This window comes from Bombyx mandarina, chromosome 28 (assembly GCF_030267445.1).
Source record: "Bombyx mandarina strain Sakado chromosome 28, ASM3026744v2".
Lineage (NCBI taxonomy): Eukaryota > Metazoa > Arthropoda > Insecta > Lepidoptera > Bombycidae > Bombyx > Bombyx mandarina.
In genome coordinates, this window is record NC_143233.1 from 2,891,148 (window position 1) to 2,913,264 (window position 22,117).

At 37.5% G+C, this 22,117-nt stretch overlaps 3 protein-coding genes across 4 annotated transcripts in view; 2 read left to right on the forward strand and 1 right to left on the reverse strand.

Moving 5' to 3' along the window:
• The first annotated feature begins 3,152 nt into the window (after window positions 1-3,152).
• Window positions 3,153-4,492, forward strand: LOC114243388 (uncharacterized). Its single transcript, XM_028174861.2, has one exon. It carries the CDS (start codon window positions 3,195-3,197, stop codon window positions 4,026-4,028), a length of 834 nt encoding a protein of 277 aa, XP_028030662.2. The 5' UTR covers window positions 3,153-3,194; the 3' UTR covers window positions 4,029-4,492.
• Window positions 4,493-4,796: 304 nt separating this feature from the next.
• Window positions 4,797-9,621, reverse strand: Aprt (adenine phosphoribosyltransferase). Its single transcript, XM_028174858.2, has 3 exons — window positions 9,140-9,621; window positions 8,061-8,298; window positions 4,797-7,701 (listed from the first exon to the last, which is right to left on the reverse strand). Exons 1-3 carry the CDS (start codon window positions 9,226-9,228, stop codon window positions 7,477-7,479), a joined length of 552 nt encoding a protein of 183 aa, XP_028030659.2. The 5' UTR covers window positions 9,229-9,621; the 3' UTR covers window positions 4,797-7,476.
• Window positions 9,622-10,270: 649 nt separating this feature from the next.
• LOC114243378 (uncharacterized) overlaps window positions 10,271-22,117 on the forward strand; it is a 36,028-nt gene continuing 24,181 nt past the window's right edge. The window contains exons 1-2 of one of the 2 annotated variants that reach the window (XM_089738953.1): window positions 10,271-10,573; window positions 15,818-15,991. In XM_089738953.1, coding sequence (XP_089595079.1) covers window positions 10,469-10,573; window positions 15,818-15,991 — 279 coding nt within the window. In that variant the 5' untranslated portion in view covers window positions 10,271-10,468. Of the gene's footprint in view, window positions 10,574-10,630; window positions 10,811-15,817; window positions 15,992-22,117 lie in introns of those variants that run through there. The other variant, XM_089738955.1, reaches the window with a different exon arrangement.

Here is a 22,117-nt window from a genome sequence, read left to right on the forward strand (position 1 = left end):
CCCATAGACATCTACGACGTAAATGCGCCACCCACCTTGAGATATAAGTTCTTATTTCTCAAGTATAGTTATAACGGCTGCTCCACTCTTCAAACCGAAACGCATTACTGGTTCACGGCAGAAATAGGTAGGATGGTGCTACCTACCCGCGCGGACTCACAAGTGGTCCTACCACCAGTAATTACGCAAATTTTAATTTTGCGGGTTTGATTTTTATTACACGATGTTATTCCTTCACCGTGGAAATCAATCGTGAACATTTGTTGAGTACGTATTTCATTAGAAAAATTGGTACCCGCCTGGGATTGGAACGCCGGTGCATCGCTCAACACGAATGCACCGGACGTCCTTATCATTTAGGCCACGACGACTTTTTAAAAAACTCATGGAGAATGGATATGTGAATGTCCCCGTCGCCGCGTTGCCCTGAAGCATTAAGTCTAACATTTAAATGTATTTGTTTACCACGTATGTGTCACGCACGCAAGGATTCCGCGTCAGGAATAGGAAGTACCTACCGAAATCATTGCTGACGCATCCGAGCATGTCTTTAATAAAATTTACAACGCTCCGTCTGTCTGGTCTGGTTTAATCTTATCGTACTCGCTGTCGCACTCTGCCGTATTTACGATTCTCATTCGAGAAGTTTTACATTCGAAGGATTATACCTACAATTCTAAAATATATTAAAGTAATAAAAACTACTTTTTAATTTCGCATTGGCATAATATTAATTCAGACGTTCCATGGGAACGTTTCGGGACTCCCGAAATCTATACGAATAAATAAAATTGGAGTGTCTGTTTGTGATGTTGAAATGACCGCTTTTTACTACATACATATAAATATATATACGGTACATACACCAAAAATAACATTTTTTACAATGTCTGTCTGTCTGTTTGTTCCGGCTAATCTCTGGAACGGCTGGACCGCTTTTGACGACACTTTCACTGATAGGTAGCTGATGCTATAAGAAGTAACTTAGGGTACATTTTTAGACTAGCTTAGCCCCGCGGCGTCACACACGGTACGAAAATAATCGCGGGTAACATCACGTGACAGCTATCAATAATAAAATTTTATGTTTCCGAAGCGAAGCGAGGGCGGGTCGCTAGTCAATAATAATAAATCCCGGGATTACAGACATAAGCGTAATGTTACAAAGCTAATTGTGAAATGTATTTTACTTATTGTCGTGTTGTTCCATCCGTGACCTCATTTTTCTGATGAATCAAGGAAAAATACGTTTGAATCAGTTTCTAAACGAAAACATGTTTTTTTTGATTTTTTGAAACGTAAGTACTCTATGATGGCCTTACAGTGCCCGTGTTTGTGACTGTTTCCTCATTACATTATTAAGATAAACTCTCTTTACATAATACCTTTTTTTTTCGGGCCAGTGCCCGAACCTCCTGCAATGTCCCCGTGTCTAGGGGGCGCGCGGGGTGTGTGGGACTTGACGATCTGCAAGGTGTTGGGAGCAGACCGCGGGCCCAAGGAATTTTAGGGCCTTACCGCGTTACATAAGCCGAATACTAGACTGCAATAGATACAACCCTCTGCAATTAGGTATATACTGATCCAGCTCACTTATGTACAGCCACAGAATGCAACACACATCTGGCTTCTCTGCGACGCTGTCTTCTGTACATAGATGCGACCTAAATCTAACAGTCTAAAGATAGACAACTATGGAAGATGTTAGAGGATGCCTATACAAATAGGTACACTGAACTGAGAGACATTCTCTATTATACCTATACAAAAATTAAATCAACAGTCTTATAAGTTAAGGGCAAAGGACTCATTGATTGATTGATTGATTGATTGATTATACCTAAATCTAACAATTCTGTACTTAGAATACAGATACAGTCCTCTGCAGCGGTACCGATACCTAGCTTTTTATTATTGTTATTGACGCTATAATCTAAATTTTCTTATTCTCTACTCAACCGCTGGTAGTCTTAAGGGCTATTCCAGCTATTCACGGATTATAATCTAAAGATATACAAAGATATACAAAACCAAGATACCTATGCTTAGGTAATATAAAATGTATCTACATTCAAGAATCTTATAGCTTTGGCATTGCCGAATGTTGTTATCAAACGAGATCGATGAGGCTTCTCGGAAGCTCTAGACACGTAGAGGTTAGATCTTAATTCAGTTCACGTATGATATTATCATACATTAACGTCACGTTTGTCACGTAGGTAGTACACGCAGGCAGTTAAATCTAAGAAAGCTACGTTTTGGAGGAAAATAATGTTGTGATTTCGTAAACAACTCGTGTTTTTTATTAATACGCATGCTCGTTGTAAAAATGATTCCACTTCAAGCGTTTTAAACGTTGCAAAAAGACAAGAAAGGTGTATTTTCCAAGCCTAGTTTAAGTCAATGTCCCACGTTATAAAAATTATGAAAATGCAAACGCAAAATTACACATTCATTTTGCATTCGTATATAGCGATGCACCGGTGTTCGAATCCCGCACGCGGGTACCAATTTTTCTAATGAAATACTTACTAAACAAATGTTCACGATTGACTTCCACGGTGAAGGTATAACATCGTGTAATAAAAATCAAACCCGCAAAATTATAATTTGCGTAATTACTGGTGGTAGGACCTCTTGTGAGTCCGCACGGGTAGGTACCACCGCACCGCCCCGCTTATTTCTGCCGTGAAGAAGTAATGCGTTTCGGTTTGATGGGTGGGGCAGCCGTTGTGACTATACTGAGACCTTAGAACTTATATCTCAAGGTGTGTGGCGCATTTACGTAGTAGATGTCTATGGGCTCCAGTAACCACTTAACACCAGGTGGGCTGTGAGCTCGTCCACAGGTCTAAGAAAAAAAAAAAAAAAAAAACACTTGCGCACAAACGTAAAAGCATATTTAAAAAAAATCATCACCACATTGAACTGGACTAATCCTGCACGTTAATTTCTAAGTAAAATACCTAGGGGAAACTTCAGACACCGCAATAAATGAAATCACAACAATAACAAATCATAGAATTCGTGAATGACTGTACACAATTTTCCTGCAGGAAGAAACTCATTTACATTAATAAAACAGCGTATGTTTGATTTATTTTGTGGTCTGCTCATTGTATTTTCCTTAAACGAATACTCTATATAAGCGATGGATTCATTTGCCACCGAACAGTTGAAAAACGGTGGACACGATGTACAGACTAGTGTGCTTCCTTGTTTTGGTGGGCGCAGTCGCGGCTAACGACATTGTTATCGGCCACGAAAATGGCAAGAAAATATACGATAGCAACAGAACCGCCAGTCCGGCGATATGGAGACGAGCTGACAAGATAACCGTCAACGCTACAGACAACGAAGTCATCAGCGGCGTGATCATCACAGATTTGAGGGCAGAGAAGGACGGAGAGGTGCAAATCGTCGAAGGGGGACAAGGACAGAAAAACGTTACCTTCGAGTTGAAGAGCCCGGCTGTGTTCAGAGGCTACGAATTCCACGTTGAAGTTTACTCTGTGCCCGAAGATGAAATACAAGCAGAAGTAAATACCTCCACCCAGTTATCAGACGCGAAGGTGCCAGCATCCGTCGCTGGAGAAACGCATAACCCGGAGAAGAATTTAAGAGAAACGCGAAAAACCGAAACGGCTGCGACAGCTACGTCTGAAGCTTCAGACGAGAAAACGACCTTCACAGCGACAACTGAACAAGGCCAAACTTTGATTACGACCCAGAAACCTGAGTTCTTCAATCCTATTGCCATGAGCAAAGACATTAACATCAACGGTATTCCGACAGCATCGAACGTGGACGTACAAAGTACAACCGAGGTTAATGTTGAAGGTAGCACTACTGCTGATCGCACCACGGTGGCAAGCCGCGAAGAAGAGCTTCCTACTGATAACGATGTCTCTCAATTCGCGCTGTTAAAGGACAATTATGCTCCTTCGACTTCGCAGCACGCTTCGACGATTCCACCAGTGGGTTACAGCACGCACGTATACAAAAATAAGTACGCGCGAAATGATTAAAGTTAATTTAACTTTTTAGGTTAGGTTGACCATCGCTATTTTGTTTAGCAAATGGTCATATTTGTGTAATATAGGTGACCCTCCTATAAAACGGTTCTAAAAATTCCCTAAAACCCCTATTTCGATGACACGTTAAAGATATTTTTGTTTATTTAGAAAGAATAACCGAAATGAAATTGCAAATTTTTTGTCTATTAAGTTAAAAAATACATACAGGCATAGTTGAGATATTTCGTTCAGAAATTACTCTCTTTTTTGTAATGGCTTCTAGTCTCATTAAAACAATTTCGCACAACACGGGATTTTGTAGAGCCGTGTAATACTCGTAGGAGGGTAACCTGTATACTGTTTATTAGGTGCCTATTTATAAAATTCAGATATTCAAGAAAATAGCCAGCATTGATATAGCATTGTACTAATTTTAATTCGAAGCTAATGTGCTAAAATAAAAACTCTGAAGGATATATTTTGATAGTTTTATTGAAATAACAACCTGATTTAATAAAAATACTGAGTTATAGCGGAAATCGAAGCTGGAGGCTCAAGTTATAACGGTTGTTCTGCTCTTTAAGTTCGCAGCGATAATGGGCAGGCTGGTGGAATTTACACGCGTGGGTGATAAGCCTCGCAATTAGCCAGTAACTAGATTTATTAATTTTCACATTTCCACTTCAAATGTTACCAGTACAAGACGCATTCTAAGGTTTGACACTAAGAATATATCTAAATATTCAGACTAATCTTGATTGGGATGAATCAAACAATCAATTTTCTAAAAACAAATTTATTAAAACTTAATAATTGGAATGAAGAGTTTATTATAATAACAATATTTTTTTTAATAATGTTTAACAATATTGGCGATACATTTTAATGTATGAAAATTATTAAAATAAATCCATAAATGAATTCAAAAATAAATCAGAAGTTCATTATGCACACTCCGTTACGTCTACAATTAATATTCAATGAAATAGTTTGATAAAAAATAACATTTTACTGTCATATTGTCAATAAATTATCTTTTGTCATATTGAATCTCCAATTGAAATATTGTGAAATTACAACATTCAATATCTAAAAAATACGAAAGATATTTAATAAAATAAGTAGTAATATTGTCCGAAGTTTAAAATAAAAAAACTTTTTTTTGTTCAACAGAAACTAAAACACAGGAAAGATCTTTTACCGAGCGGGTGTCATTGCTCAACATATCGACGCTTGAAAGGCAAACGTGACTAAGCGACAATAACTGCTTTGTACATAAATGATAGGCAATAACCATATTCGATGTGCAAAAAACTATATATTTCTAGGTCTATTAAAATCATTTCAATCCTACAGCTAGATTCGTTAAAATATATTTTGTTTTCAGGTATTTCAACTTTAAATTAGTCTACTGTAAAGTTCACGCATTGTCGCTTAGTCACGTTTGCCTTTCGAGCGTCGATATTATAAATGATGCGCCTAATTTTGTTCTTCGAACTTGAATATGCGCAAAATCTCTTTGAAATGCTGAGTTTCTGTTCGATCTGCATGATATTTAGATATGCAATGCAAAATTTTTGTTTGATCTACTAATCTACTCGATTATATAGATACAATTACATACCTAACTCTAGATATATGCACAGATGGCGAATCTTTGGAATCTATTGAGCCTTTATTTGCACTTACCAGAGCGTCGGTCAGCTAACGAGGTCACTTGGATAGAAAATAATATTAAAAAAATTAAATTTTTTCTTTTCCATTTTGGTTAACAATTTAACAACAAATAATTTAACAAGCTAAGTCCAAAAATGGTAGACATACAAATTTAAAAGTGAGGTTATCTCACATAACAACCGATCAAGTCTTTTCTGCACTGGGAATGTTAATGAACATAGATTATACACTTAATATATTTGAGATTAATGAATATTAAATAATAATATCTTATAATCGCATGAACGTGTATAATATATATACACTTTGATTCATTCAAATTCAATAGTATTTTATCGCATTTCAATTAAGTAGTAGGTATAAACATGTAAGACGTTTTCACAAATAACTCGCGCCTTAATAGTGGTCAAAATTTCAAGATGGAAACAATCAAGTCACTTATTTGAACACTCAATTTCATAAAAAAATGACAAATATGAATTAATTACTATAAATCCCAATAGTACCTATATTTATTGTAATATTTTATTTAGAAATTACGCTATTCGTACGATGTGTTTATTGAAAATTAAATTTGATTTAACATTTCACATTTTATACATCGATATCAATAATCTTCCAAACTATATTTCTTTATTTGCGCACGACTTAGATTGGTAGCCTCACGGATCAAACTCGTGGCTATTATTATTCAACAACTTCTTTATAATATCTAAATATTATGATTTATTTTACGAGCTTATTCTAGAAGATATGTTATCCAGCAATAAAGACTAGACCTGGTGATGTAGTTTTAGCCCAACCTACTACCACCTTCATTAATCCATAATATATCATGGGGTCATCGTGGTCTGCGGGATAACACGTCCGGTCAATTCGTATCGAGCGATAACACTGTGCCGGTGTTTGAATCCCGCAGGCGGGTACCAATTTTTCTAATGAAATACGTACTTAACAAATGTTCACGTATGACTTCCACAGTAAAGGAATAACATCGTGTAATAAAAATGAAACCCGCAAAAATTTTAATTTGCGTAATTACTGGTGGTAGGGCATCTTGCGAGCCCGCACTGGTATGTACCACCGCCCTGCCATTTCTGCCGTGAAGCAGTAATCCGGTTTAAAGGGCGGGGCGGCTGTTGTACTGTAAATCTGAGGTCTTAGAACTCATGTCCAATTTGTGTGGCGACCTTTAAGTTGTAGATATCTATCTATCAAGTTCATCTCATCGCTCGGTATGTAGAAATTATATTTATGCTAAGCCCTGTAACCGTTGATCATAAATTAATAAAAAATTAAACACAAAAAAATATTAAAAAAATAAGGAGACAACGGTACTTAAGTATTTTGTCTATACTTATTATGCCTTCCAGTTTTTATTATATATAGACATTACAATGCGAAAACTGCAGTCAACTGTAGGAAGTTAAGTTAAAGTTACAATTATATAAACAGTGTTTTTTATTATTTAATGAATTGCATAAAAGCTATGCTATGCTATGCTATGCTATAGTACAAGTAAACAGGTAGGTGGTTGTTACCCCATGGCCCTGAAAACTGTATCAAACCATACCATGAGCTTGATTGCTTGACGTCGCAAAAAAAAGGAAATTTTAAACTACAGAAACTAAAATTAATATCGAATAACAATTAAATTGTCACAAAAATATGTCATTATCATTATATACCAAAAAACGTCTAGATCTCTACTAGATCTAGATTTGACTCACAAATTTTCTTAACTGTAGTGTGAAATATCATATGAAATATCATACTTCAACTCCTATTCATATTGAATCAAGGAATGCACTGGTATACCTTCAGGAATGTTCTCTCTTCCTTTCAAACTTTTAAGTTCAATGATGACCAGACAGCCAAGAACTTCGGCACTGCATGTTTGCAGTAATTTTGTTGCAGCCGTTATGGAGCCGCCAGTTGCTATTAAATCATCTACTAGCAGACATTTTAAACCTGGCCGTATTTTATCTTTTTGGATTTCCAATGTGTCCTGTAAAGATTTTTTATAATGCTTTAGACATTTCTATAATACTTTAGACATTGTTACGATTGATATAATTTATTGTAAATTTTATATACTATAAGCTTTTCCCAGGACACATATTTAAAAGCAAATGAAAATGTTTTCTTGCGCGCCTGCAGCATGTTAATGATAGTAAATACAATATTAAACATTTGAGGATTGGTAGCTTAGAAATTATAGCAGTATCTTGAGCAATATGTATGACAACCAACTTTCAACATAAATCATAGCTTTTAAACTATTAAAAATAAACAACAGAGACAATACTTCTTTTCATTTCTTCACACGGAGTTACAGTCCAAGAAATTTAATCCAGTGTTACTTACCGAACCGTATTCTAAATCATATTCATAAGATATAACATCTCCTGGCAGCTTTCCCTTCTTCCTGACTGAAAGACAGCTGATTCCTAATTCTGAAGCAAGCGAGAAAGAGAACAGGAATCCTCGAGATTCTAGTCCCACTACAGCTTCTACGTCAGGAAATTTCGTACGTATACAATCAACTAATAGTGATTGCAATAGTTTGCATGTGTTGCCATCTGATATTGCCGAAAATATGTCCCTGCAAACATAATAATATTGATTCCTAATGTTATTCTATAGAGTTCCTTCTACGTTTTTATATTTGTATTACAAATATTGTATCGATGCTTGAAAGGCAAACGTGACTAAGCGACAATGCGTGAACTTTACAGTAGACTAATTGAAAGTTGAAATACCTGAAAAAAAAAATATTTTAACGAATCTAGCTGTAGGATTGAAATGATTTTTATAGACCTACAAATATATTTTTTTTGCGCATCGAATATGGTTATTGCCTATCATTTATGTAGAAAGCAGTTATTGTCGCTTGGTCACGTTTGCCTTTCAAGCGTGGATATTCATAATCATAATCAAGCAGCGAAAGACATGACATAAAAACTTTTTATGATTTAAAATATTTCACTGCACTTGAATTGTTTGCAAGTACTTTTTTTAAATGAGAGTCGTCCTGTGTTGCTAGTCAACAGTAATGGAGTTGTTTTCGATAAATGAATGTCCTCACAACCAGTAGATAGGTAGTACCTAGTGTTCTGTGGTTTTGAGAGCCCGTAGATATTCCAAAGCGAAGCCACCACCCACCCACCGGTCATGTCAGTTACTACTCTGAGAGAATGAGACAGAAAAGTTTCTGATACGAGTATTCTTCAAATGTAGCGGGTAGATATCTTAGTACAAAAGATATTTGACAGATGTCTAAATCTCGCTCACGATACTTTCAAAATAAGCTTTCATTTAAACAAGTTTCGTACAATAACATTCGGACAGTCAGTGCAAGACCTTAGCTATGCCGCTTCAAAAAAAAAAAAAACAGGAAACATTCAAAATTCAAAATTATTTAACACTTCGAGGAGTTCACTTACCAGAATAAGATTCCCTTTTTTGGAAAATCGGGAAAGCTTTTTATCTTACTCTTTAGAACGACTACTTTATTTTCGTAGTCTTTATTCATTTTTTCAATTATTAATACTTTTTTATGCAAATATTTCGAATGAGTGGTATGTTAAATTAGTGCAGGTGACCTAACCTTTGAGCAAAAACGTTTTCAATATTTTTGTTAAATTATAAACATAATTTGATTAATATTTCTTTGCTCTATTAAGTATTATTTTTATTAAGTCAGTTGAGTAAAATTAATAAAATCTAAATATACTCTATAAACATCCTTTTAACTTTGTATCGTGATAAAGTTAGGTTATTTCGATTTGACATTCAGGAAACTTCAACTCTCATTTAAATATTACAGTCATTCACTCTAGAAAGTCTACAAGGATGTTTTGTTCTCAAGCTTAAAAAAAAAAGTTTTATTCCTTTCATAATGTTCACGTATTCACTTTCTGTAGTGGTACTGAACCATTTCAAATGCTGTTTTTACTTCGTACGTGTTACAATGTATTTTTTTGCTTTGAATAAAGCTGTTTCTCTTTTTTGCTACTTATGCTAGTAACATCGAAGGGTTAAATTAGCTTCACTGTGCAGGCGAGCTCACGCGGCTCAGACTGGCTTAAATGCTAACATAGTCAACATTATATGCTAACTAGTCCAGCAAGGGCAGTGCTTTACAAAATTTATTATCGGATCGGAATCGCGAGTCGTGACTCGTGGTCGTGACCCACTGAGATAATTCGGCGAGAAACTCAGTGAACCGTCTCTGTGGTTTAATTTCTCGCCGAACTCTTTATCGCATTCAACAGGCTCGACGAGAACGGCGACTGGTGCTTGGAATGTCTAGAAGCGCCGTTAAATACCGATACAACTTAAAAGTCAGATTTTTGGTGGGAGCACGATGTATCAAGTTTGGTGAATTGTGTCATTTCTTCAAGTTTCAACGAACATTATGTTGGCTTATTAACATTTAACTTCTGTGAATTCATTTTTTTTTTGTTCCTTTGTACTTTATATTTTTTTAAAAGGTGGTTAAAGCTACGTTCCGTTTGCCTATCCCATGGATGAATGTAACTAACATTAACAACCAAAAGTCAGAATGTCATAACAATGTTAACAAAACAAATTCAAACTTATTCATATATAACGACTTTTTATTTTTTATAGTTACCGAATGATTAAAACTCAAAATTTATTAAATATTTTTACTACATATAGGAACAATAACATTACAGGGAAACCATTGAAATATGTAATATCGAAAGTGGAAAAGATAAATACCTATCATAAAGAAGGATAACATAAAAATGCTATCAGCTATCGACCTGGACAAGTTAATCGCAACCAAAAAACAAGAAATACAGAAAGAAAAATCAATATTAGGACTGAGTTGTTCACATGTAGTTTCAAAGGTAAGAAAAACAGCAACTTGTTGATTTGGCGGGAAATAAATTATTGATTTTTCGCGCATCTAAATACCTAGGTCGGATAGTAAAGCACAGTGCAGTATAATCGATTTGCGTTCGCATGCAGACGTTTTCCACTGCATCAAGCTATATACAAATGTACATTATGCGCGCAGAGATGTTTTTGTAAAGTTTTTGATGTGGTATTGCAATAAAATATTTGGTTACAACACTAAGAGTCGGGTATGTATTTTTGTAACGTTTAATAAAATTATCTACTAGTAAATATTTTTGCAACAGTGGATGACTATAGATATTGTAGTAATACCATTAATCATTACACGAATATACTTTAAAAATTCTGGAAATACTTTACAGTTTCAAAAATGCAAAAAATGTACTATGTAGAATTTTTTGTTGTTATCTCATGAAATTTAGTCTACAATATTATTTTATTCTTTCAAATCTTTAAAAATTTTAAATACACAAACTGACATAGTTTTAATTAAATTGAATTATTATTTAGTTATTAAAACTCTTATTTATAAACATAATATCAAATATAATCTTAACAACATTTGAAGCAGTTGAATCTGATGAAAAACTAATTCAATCAATAAAATTGTACAATATTTGGACTCTTTAATAATAAAAAGTTTCAACTCTGTCAAATATTTTTAGAGGCCATCTTATCTTTAAATCAATATTCTAACATTAGTATTAACACTGGTGACTTAATAAAAATCTTATTATAAAGATAGGGCACTTTATAAAGATCTTTAACATTAAGTGAAGAAAATAAAAACAATTTTATCTATACTAATATTATTAAGACAAAAAAAATCTAAGTCTAAATGGAACTGACATAACAACTATTTGCCTAGTGCCATAAAAAGGCTGATGGCAATGAAAATGCACACTTGCAACAAGTCCTAACTCTAGGCAAGCCTTTACTATGAATGGTGTCCATAGAGACGGAAAACACAAAAACTTATTAATTTCTTTTCTAATTTTATAACGTGTCAGAGCTGTCACAAATTTGGACTTAACCTATTATTAGTACTTGGTCTGTAGTATTGAACCTTTCAAATATTTAATGTTGTACTCAACTAATCGTCTCACAATTTTTTATCATACTGTTGTTTTTTCTAAATAAATATAAATGGAAAATTCATTTTTAGCATTATGAACTTAGATTTTAAACTAATCCAAGACTAGATATAGGATTACATATGATTTTAAAAATAAAATACTAGCTAGGTGTGGGTATTGATGTTTAATCTTCAAACAGCATTTTGAATACTGACGTTTTTGTTGGTATTCATGTTTGTTGTTAGGGTTGTTAGCTTTTATAGCATTTTTTACCTTAAAGCTTTTTTTGTTTTCTGTGCCGTGATCAATGTGGTGTGCTGAAATGCATAATTTTTTCAAGCTTTGCACCGTCTCTAGTTTTGGCCAGAGCATGTTATATGTATGATAATTAATAGATTTGCCAAAGTTTAAAATACTGTGTTCATTGTCCAGGTTTACTGACAATTGGGTCTTCTTTCATTGCTTTAGCCAACATACAGGACCTAAAGGATATACAACTTTCATAGCCCCATTGATATACTCATAGTGGAGCTGGAGCCCATAGACATCTACAACGTAAACGCGCTACCCACCTTGAGATATAAGTTCTAAGGTCTCAAGTACAGTTACAACGGCTGCCCCACCCTTCAAACCGAAACACATTACTGCTTCACGGCAGAAATAGGCGGGGTGGTAGTACCTACCCGTGTAGGAGGCAGTCTCCTCCCGGTGATGGTCACGGGGCGACCTAAGGGGGCTGAGACTGCGCCGCACGCTACCGTCACTCTAGCGCGCTGGCACCAGGAGGACGGGACGACGCGTCGGCGGCTGCGGACTGCGATGCAGTCCGCATTTTCGTCGTCGCTGTCGTCGCCGAACATACTGTGGAAGAGCAACCCGGTCGGCGGTGTATCGCGTTCCGACCCGGCAGGCTGGTTCTGGCCCAGCGGGGTATCCCGGAACACCAGCGGCATCGCCCGGGCGACCTGAAGGGCCGCCGTACCGCGGAGACTGACGTCGTTGGTCGTCGACTATCGCCTCGACGACCCGTCGGTCGGGCGTCCTCGGGGTGGCGCCGCGTGTCTGGTTGTAGTGTTGACCGCGGGAACCCCCCTACTCTGACCGGGTTTTGACCCCGGACGGAGATCGGACGCCGGGTGTAAGAGTGCAGGGGAGTCGTTTAGTGGGTGGGCCCTAAATTCCTTGGGCCCGCGGTCTGCTCTCAACACCTGCAGATCGTTGAGTCTCACATACCCCGCGCGCCCCCTAGGCGCGGGGACCTCGTAGAAGGTTCGGCCCTCGGCCCGGAAAAAAAAAAAAAAAACCTACCCGTGCGGACTCACAAGAGGTCCTACCACCAGTAAGAAATGATTGCTACAGACCTACTTACATATAAGGTAGAAGTATCCATTCGGTTGTAAAATGGCTCTCTGAGCCTTTGAGCTGGATTACAAGACTGCTTCATGATAGAAATAAATAAATAGGGAGAGTGGTGATACTTACTAATGAAAGGCGATTGCATGCAGCAGAGATGTGAATGTTGCGATGGATGTGTGGAGTAACGAGAATGGATAGAATACGGAATGAATATGTTAGAGGAAGTCTGAAAGTGGCACCTGTGACAGAGATGCTGAGGAGTGCACGTTTGGGATGGTATGGTATGTGATGAGACGAAATGAAAATGAGGTTGGTAAGAGAGTGTTAACTATGAATGTGGAAGGATATAGAGGAAGAGGTAGATCTAAGAAGAAATGGATAGATTGTGTGAAAGACGATATGGGTAAGAGGGGAGTGAGCGAAGAAATGGTATATGATAGAAGAGTATGGAAGGAGAAAACATGTTGCGCCGGCAGGATAATGAGTGGTGATACTTACGGTCAACTTCATTGAGAATATAGTTGCCGATTCTCAATTATGAAAACATATATAAATCAGCCTATTTAGCTGATAGTGTGTTAAAACATAATAATAATACCTGTATAGGATCTTATAGGCCCAAAGACCAGTAAAAGAATTATTTTTTCCTACCTATTCACTAGCTTAAGGGGCTCTTTCACCAATGCTGTGACTTGTAGGTAAGCTCACACGGCTCAACTTGAGAGAATGTGCTAACAATGGCCCCAGCAAGAGCAGTGCTTAGCAGAATCTACCACCGGATCAGAATCACGACCCATTGAAAAGATCCAGTCAGAAACCAGTCTATCGGTTCTAAATTTAAGGCTGTGGTGGTAGCCATCATAAAACGCAAGATATTTGACAGATGCCTGAATCTCGCTTACAACATTTTCAAGTTAAGTTCGCATATATACAAATTCCGAACAACAACATTTGAACCATCGGTCTACCGAGCTAATATCACCGGCTCGGTGGAAGATCTTCCCTTTGTCGTTTAAGCCTCCCCAAAAAGGCATTGTGAACATTGACATTCCTCACGTACAGCAGTCCTCCAACGGCTATCTTGTAAAAACTAGATCGGATGACCTGGAGAGAGTTTATTTGCATGCGGGCTTTGTGAAAAAACACTACACTTGCTTAGGTCATGATGGAAAATGTCAGTAAACATGTATAGTAAACTTTATGAACCCACATGTATTGATCTATCTCTCCTCCCCATTCAGATGTAAAAAGCAGCATAGGTGCTACTCCTGCAGTTCCCTGTGTTCATTGCCGTTACCTGCCACTACAGACTGCATGTTGCCAATTACAGGAATGAATATAAATATTAGTTGGACCAGTTATATGATATTGATTATACATTAACTGTTCATTGTCCTGGTTGTCCTGTGATAATAATCATACGCTGGCCCGCCGGCCCTGCATGTTTAGTCATTAAGGTCATTTACTGGGTAGGGCTGTTACTTTTTAATTTAATTAATTTTTAATTTTTAGATATAATATTAATGTGGGTGCAATTAATGCGTTTAACTTACATGTGTTCTTGCGTTGTTTATCTGATAGCATCCTTCGAACCTTGGTACAGTAAGTGCCAACAATTTACAACAGAAGGTAACTGGAAAAGGCAAATCTGGAATAGGCTGATGGAGTTCATATTTTGAAAATTTCTTTAAAAAAAATTAGATGAGCCTGTACTGATTTTTTCCATCTTACTTTTACAAAGCTGTCATGCATATCGGATCTAAGGACCGCTATTCAACTACACACTTGACACTACGGCCTCAGGTCTTAAGGTGTCTGATGGCAGTCATATGTGTAAGTGTAGTCATGGTAAGGCAGTTATGGTAAGGTGTGACTTTGCGCACATTGTCTCAATAGGTGCACCAAAAAAAAAACTCACAGGTAACAACCCTACAAACGAGCGTGGATAATAACATAAACAACTGCTGCGAACTGTTTCAATTTTATACTCAATCGATGAAAGGTTAAGCATAAAATGTTTAGTACCACTGTCACATCAGAAATTGTTTTTTTAATTATTAAATGAAGTCAGGTGCGACGTCATTATTGAATCATACACGATCATTTTGCTGGTTTATTTATCATTCATTAAACATTTGGTAATTTAAATGTTTGAGGTTTCGATTTTCTCTCAGTTTGAGATGCGGCATTTTTTTTTTCTTTTTCCTACCTATGCTGATAGCCTTGAGAGGCTATTTCAGCTTCGCCCTAACGTTTGTAGGTGAGCTCACGGGGCTCAAACCGGAGAGTTGCTAACACTGACCCTAGCAAGAGCAGTGCTTCGCAGAATCTACCACCGGATCGGAAACGCGACCCACTGAGAAGATCCGGCGAGAAACTCAGTGGGCTGTGTCTGTGGGTTAATTCGCTCGTCGAGCCCTTCGTCGCAAGCGACGGGTTCGACGAGGACGGTGACCGGTGCTTGTGGTGCCTAAAAGCACCGTTAATGGATCAGGAGGATCCGTAATGACGTGCTTTGGGCGACGTCGACGGTTTACCATTCGGTCTACTGGGTCGGGTATGTAGTTTCCAGCGGCTACGATGAGAGGGTTCTCATGTCGTGCCGCCTTCTCAAAATGGCGCAATTCGGCATTAATGAATGAGCTCTTAATGGGCTGTTTTGGGCTCCCTAGGGGTCAACTGAGTTCGTCTTTCTATTTCTTTCAAAAATAAAATAAAAAACAGAATCTATCGTAAAACAGGCAGCAACAGTATGGTTGGACGCGGGCGAGATATATTTAAAGTATCAAATTTTGCTTACAGTCTGAAGACACCAAAGGAAATGCTAATAATGATACTAGCCAGGAAAAGTTGAAGGTTGAAAATAGTGTTGCGTGTGATAGAGATGACTCTATCGAAGACAAGAAAGAAAGAGAAATCAAGACTTTGTATGAATTGGAAGAATATATACCTCCGGACTTAGAAAGATATATTCGGGTGAGTACATACATTAATACAATGCTATTTATTTTTCAAATTTATAATTCTTAATTAAGGTCAACGCGATCATTGCTTGCGTAATATTCGCAATACAAAACTCAATGATCGTTATCAGTATTAACGTGGGTAGATAACAGCAGGTCCATTATCTGTTAGTTGGTTCGGCATTGACAATGTCAATGTACATTGCACGCTTTGATAATTCTGTTCACCTGAACACTCGATATGACATCATTTATAAATTGCCTGCTGTATCGACATGCGGTTGTTTGTTTTTCGCGATAAGATACGAAGAAACCTAACAGTCTGGACTCCTGGTACGGTCGTAGCTTTTACATGGGGGTCCCCTGGTAAAAGTAAAAAACCTAAAAGTTGTTCAATGGGGAGTGCTCTGAGGAATTTTTCGAGATGATACTGTCATCTCGTTTTTACCATCGCACCGCCCGCCACCGGAGTGGAGCTCATCCATACTACCTGGAGCCACTGCGGTTATCCACAGTGCGTTTCTAGAGGTATTTTTTACCACGTACCATCCGGCTATGGAATGAGCTCCCCTCCACGGTGTTTCCCGAGCGCTATGACATGTCCTTCTTCAAACGAGGCTTGTGGAGAGTATTAAGCGGTAGGCAGCGGCTTGGCTCTGCCCCTGGCATTGCTGAAGTCTATGGGCGACGGTAACCACTCACCATGAGGTGGGCCGTGTGCTCGTCTGCCTACAAGGGCAATAAAAAATAGCTGACCTCCTAGTCAAATACCACAGCATAACGTATTTTTTTTATATCTACCTTCCATTTTATATTGCAAGTGAGCGTATAGTTGCTGGTTGCTTGCTATAGTTGCTTAGCTTCCTCCAATACAGTTCGAAATTGCTATGTACTCAAGACTTTCCCCCCCTAAATCAATGTGCTTTAGCCTGGACTTTTACGAGCATCGCTCAGATTTTAGCATTAGCTCATACTCGTATTTTATCTTCGGGACAGATCACTAATTGTTTTGGTATTCAGCTGCTATCGGTTATATGTACTTTTTAATACGCTTTTCTTAGCTTTAGACGTATGTATGTTAGTATGTAACGGAATTTTTGAACATGATTTTGACCCCCTTCAAAACGTCGGATTAACTCGAAATTTGGTGTAATTGTTAAAGACCGATGACAATACAATAATTAAAAAGAAATGAATTTTTTTTTTGATAAAATTGAAATTAAAAAAAATAATGAAAAATAAATAATAGTTTAAAAAAACAAAAAAATACGCTTTTATAGGAACGCCAACAAAAAATTGAAAATAAATGTTAATAAATTTGAACTAAATATACTGTAAGAAAAAATGATTTGATTATAAAATAAAAAAAGCGTCGTAATAATCAAATTGAGTTTTAGTTAGTGTTTCAGTAAATAGTATTTATTTATCCCTAACCTCAGCAGCCAGAGCTTGTAAAAATACCGATGGTACTTTACTTACCACCGAATTTACTGATGGCAGGACCTCTTGTGAGTCCGCACGGGTAGGTACCACCGCCCTGCCTATTTCTTCCGCGAAGCAGTAATACGTTTCGGTTTGAGGGTGGAGCGGCCGTTGTAACTATACTGCGACCTTAGAACTCATATATTAAGGTGGGTGCCGGCATTTATATTGTAGATGTCTATGGACTCCGGTAGCTACTTAACACCTGTGGGCTGTGAGCTCATCCACCTATGTAAGCAATAAAAAAAAAGACAGACATTTAAAAAGTTCATCATAAGATTAATATAACAAAACATAGCAACCGCTTCGGTAAACAGAATGTTCATCGTCCTGTGTACGGTGAATTATTAATTTATTACCTTTTGTGTGTAGGCGACGTCTGCCTTAGACTTGTGTGGGCACGGGGCACGGCATTAGAATATTATTTATACATACCGTATGTACTTCGACTGGAATATTAAACTGGATATAAATATTTTTGATGTTGAATAATCCTTTTGGATGTAATTAGGAATCAAATCGAGCTTGTAGGTAGGTAAGTTCAAGGCGTTGTAGATAAATAGACATTTTTTGTTGTTGTTTTGCCTCAGAATTTCTAATATTTTTTTCCTACCTAAGCTTAGCCTAGGTAGCCTTGAGAGGCTATGTCAGCCAAACCATACAAGTAGGTAAGCTCACGGGGTCAACATTAACCCTAGCAAGAGCAGTGCTTCGCAGAATCTACCACCGGATCGGAAACGCGACTCACTGAGAGGATTCGGCGCGAAACTCAGTGGGCTGTGTCTGTGGGTTAATTTACTCGTCGAACCCTTCGTCGCAAGCAACAGTTTCGACGAAAACGATGATCGGTGCTTGGGGTACTTAAAAGCACCGTTAGTGGATCGGGAGGATCCGGAATGACGTGAAAAGTTTCTAGCGTAACGGTAGCTAACATTAAGCTCAAGATATATAACAGACTAGCGACCCGCCCTCGCTTCGTTTCGGAAACATTAAATCTTATTATTGATATGCGAAGCCCGCCATGCGCGCGGTACGACAATAACTGCGGGTAACGCCGCGGGGCGAAGCTAGTCTAAAAAAAAGTAGCTTAAGTTACTCCTTATATCATCAGCTACCTATCAGTGAAAGTCCCGTCAAAATCGGTCCAGCCGTTCCAGAGATTAGCCGGAACAAACAGACAGACAGAGACAGAAAGACAGACAGACAGACAAAAATTGTAAAAAATGTTATTTTGGTGTATGTACCGTATATATATTCATATGCATGTAGTAAAAAGAGGTCATTTCAATCTTACAAACAGACACTCCAATTTTATTTATATGTATAGATGCGTAAATCATTGGTCTCTGCCTACCAATTTCATCCGCTCAGTGGAAGATCTTCCTTTAACCGATTCCCACCAGCATGCCCAAGGTTAATGATCACCGAGAACAACTCATGATTAGGTAGGCTTTAGACTTGTCCTCTGGGAGGGTAATTAAAAACAAAAGGAAAGAGAGTGGTACTGTTCGATGATATATTACCGAACACCTTTGTCAACATAATTCGCGTGACGCGTTAACTTTATTTCCACAAATCGTCAGTGCACGATCAACAACCGCGTCACCCGGGTGCATTCATAACATTAACATTTCATTGATTTAATATTTTAACAAAAAACATTTTTAAGCAACATAATCTTTAAATATAATAACAAACTCACACTGCGCCCTACAGATCACTTTGTTCTCGTCGCAAATAAATTATTATGTAATGGTGCAATGCAGGTTAGGTTACCTGAACACTACCTCGCGTAGCGGATCGACTCCCATTAAGAGTTAATACACAGCTGAATATTTATTTTGGCATCGCCCTATTGATTTTTACAACGATACACATTACATAGTAAATATTATTCAACTAAAGTTTAACTTTTGTATTCACTGACGGGCGTTAAATCGATCCACGAATTTGTTTACTAAACCGCATCCGTCAGACGATTTTTTATGTACGGAATATTTCATATATCGAATTTAGAATGAAAATTTGAATTCTATATCTATTTATTTTTATTTCTTAGTGCTAATAAGCTTCTAGCAGGCTTAAACTCATATGCAAATCACTACATTATAAAACTAAAATCGCTTTCTCTGTCCTTATATCCCTATGTATGCTTAAATCTTTAAAACTACGCACTTTGCAACGGATTTTGATGCGGTTTTTTTTAATAGATAGAGTGATTAAAGAGGAAGGTTTATATGTATAATCATATCCATTAAATAGTGGAGAAATCAATAATAAATTACAGTTTCCGAAGCGAAACGAGGGCGGGTCGCTTGTGCTGTTTAAATAAAAACATTATACTCGAATTTACAGCTCATTTATTCAACTATTGTTAACGTATTAAAGAATTGTACATAATACGTACATAGATATCAGACGACATCATCACGGTTTTCATATGGCTTTTATTAAGAGCCATATGAAAACCGTGAATGTGAATCTATTTTAAAGCGGTCCCATCTTAAATCAATTTGACCTTTGGCTTCATCCAAATACGTTGACCAAAAAAATAATAATACAATAATTTCTAAAATACATCATGAAATCTAAGCTACCCGACCACACCAACGACAGGACTTATAATTTGTTTGCTTATGCCATGTTTACTTGTGACCGCGATCAATTCTATTCTATTCTATCAGCCCATGGACGTCCACTGCTGGACATAGGCTTCCCCCAAGCCTCGTCACAAAGACCGGTCCTGCGCTGCCTGCGTCCAGCGGATCCCCGCGAACCTCAATAGGTCGTCAGCCCACCTTATGGGAGGCCTACCCACGCTACGTCTTCCAGTCCGTCTACCGTCTTCCGTCTACCGCGATCAATAAAATCGTTTGAATCGTCACGCTAAATTTTAAACGTGGTAGAGTTACGTTTGGCATTTTCTGTAGCTTTAATGCTCTATCGAAGGAAAACGGAGACCATTTTAGTTGCGTTCCGAAATTGGATAACTGTGAAACTTTTCTTCAATGATTTGCGTGTTTGTTACTTTATTACAACATAATAATATGTAATGTCGTAGTATTTATTTTGTACCCGATTTTTGCGTGTCGTAGACAGAATTAAGACTATTACGAGTATTACAGCTTAATCACGCGGTTTTTTTTTATTGCCCTTATAGGCAGACGAGTGGGCCCACCTGATGGTCAGTGGTTACCGTCGCCCATGGACTTCAGCAATGCCAAGCAGAGCCAAGCCGCTGCCTATTTTAAGTACTCTCCACAAGTCTCGTTTGAAAAAGGATATGTCATAGCGCTCGGGAAACACCGTGGAGAGGAACTCATTCCATAGCCGGATGGTACGTGGCTACGTCACTGGTTTAATACGTTACTAGTTAAATTTCATTATTTCTGATGTTTCCAATACTAGGCAGTTTTTGTGGTCAGAAAAGAAACGTGAAAGAGAAGAGGCGGTAAAAAAGAAAAAAAAGATTGGCATATACACGGAAAACCCTTAGATGTTCAGATTTTTTATTTATTTATTGCTTAGATGGGCGGACGAGCTCACAGCCCACCTGGTATTAAGTGGTTACTGGAGCCCATAGACATCTACAACGGCTGCCCCACTCTTCAAACCGAAACGCATTACTGCTTCACGGCAGAAATAGGCAGGGCGGTGGTACCTACCCGTGCGGACTCACAAGAGGTCCTACCACCAGTCATTACGCAAATTATAGGTAAATAAATAAATAAATACGCTGGTAAATAAAAAATAAACAGGCAAATGCTAGTTAGCGCAATTGAGTATCGATCGACCAATAATAATAATTTAGTCAAACGCGAAATTAAAACTTAAAAATTGTTTTAATTATTGTATGTTATGCCACGTCTTCATCCATACATAGATTCAGGGGAATGTTTTTTTTTTTTATTGCCCTTGCAGGCAGACGAGCATACGGCCCACCTGATCGTGAGTGGTTACCGTCGCCCATGGACTACAGCAATGCCAGGGGCAGAGCCAAGCCGCTGCCTACCTGTTTTACAGTATTTCGTTCAAATGTGCCGTTGAATTTGTTCATGTGTTATAATGAAGTTTTCTTAGCAATTGGATCACATACTAGCATTCCTTTGGGAAGATACAATTCTCATTATTGTTACAGTGTATTTAAATTTAAAACAATATGACAAAATCTAGTATAGTATTTCGCCGTGTAGTTGATCATAACGAAGCATTGCCATTAGATTGTTAGCGTTAACTCACAATTACTCCTGTGCAAGATATTTGTGTAATGACAGATAATTTACATTTTATCCGGCACTTACGTGGATGTTGCAGTAAAATATTTTAAAGTCGACGTTGGCGTTGCAAATGGAGATTGCTCATCTGTCAGAGGAAATTATCTAAAATCAATATAGGGTAAAGCCGAGATAGATGCCCCACTTTTTGAAAAAGTCATGTAATTTTGAAAATATTAATTTTATACGAATAATTTCTATTAATGTAGTTAGCTCAATCCCTTATGTTTAATTAGTATAAAAAATTTTTAACCAATCAAATACAGATTTTGCAGAAATTCGTTTTTCGTAGAACCTTTTTTTGGAGGATAGATGCCTACCTGTATGGATAGTTGCCCCACCAAGAAAATACTGAGTAGGATAGATGCCTGCAGTGCAGGATA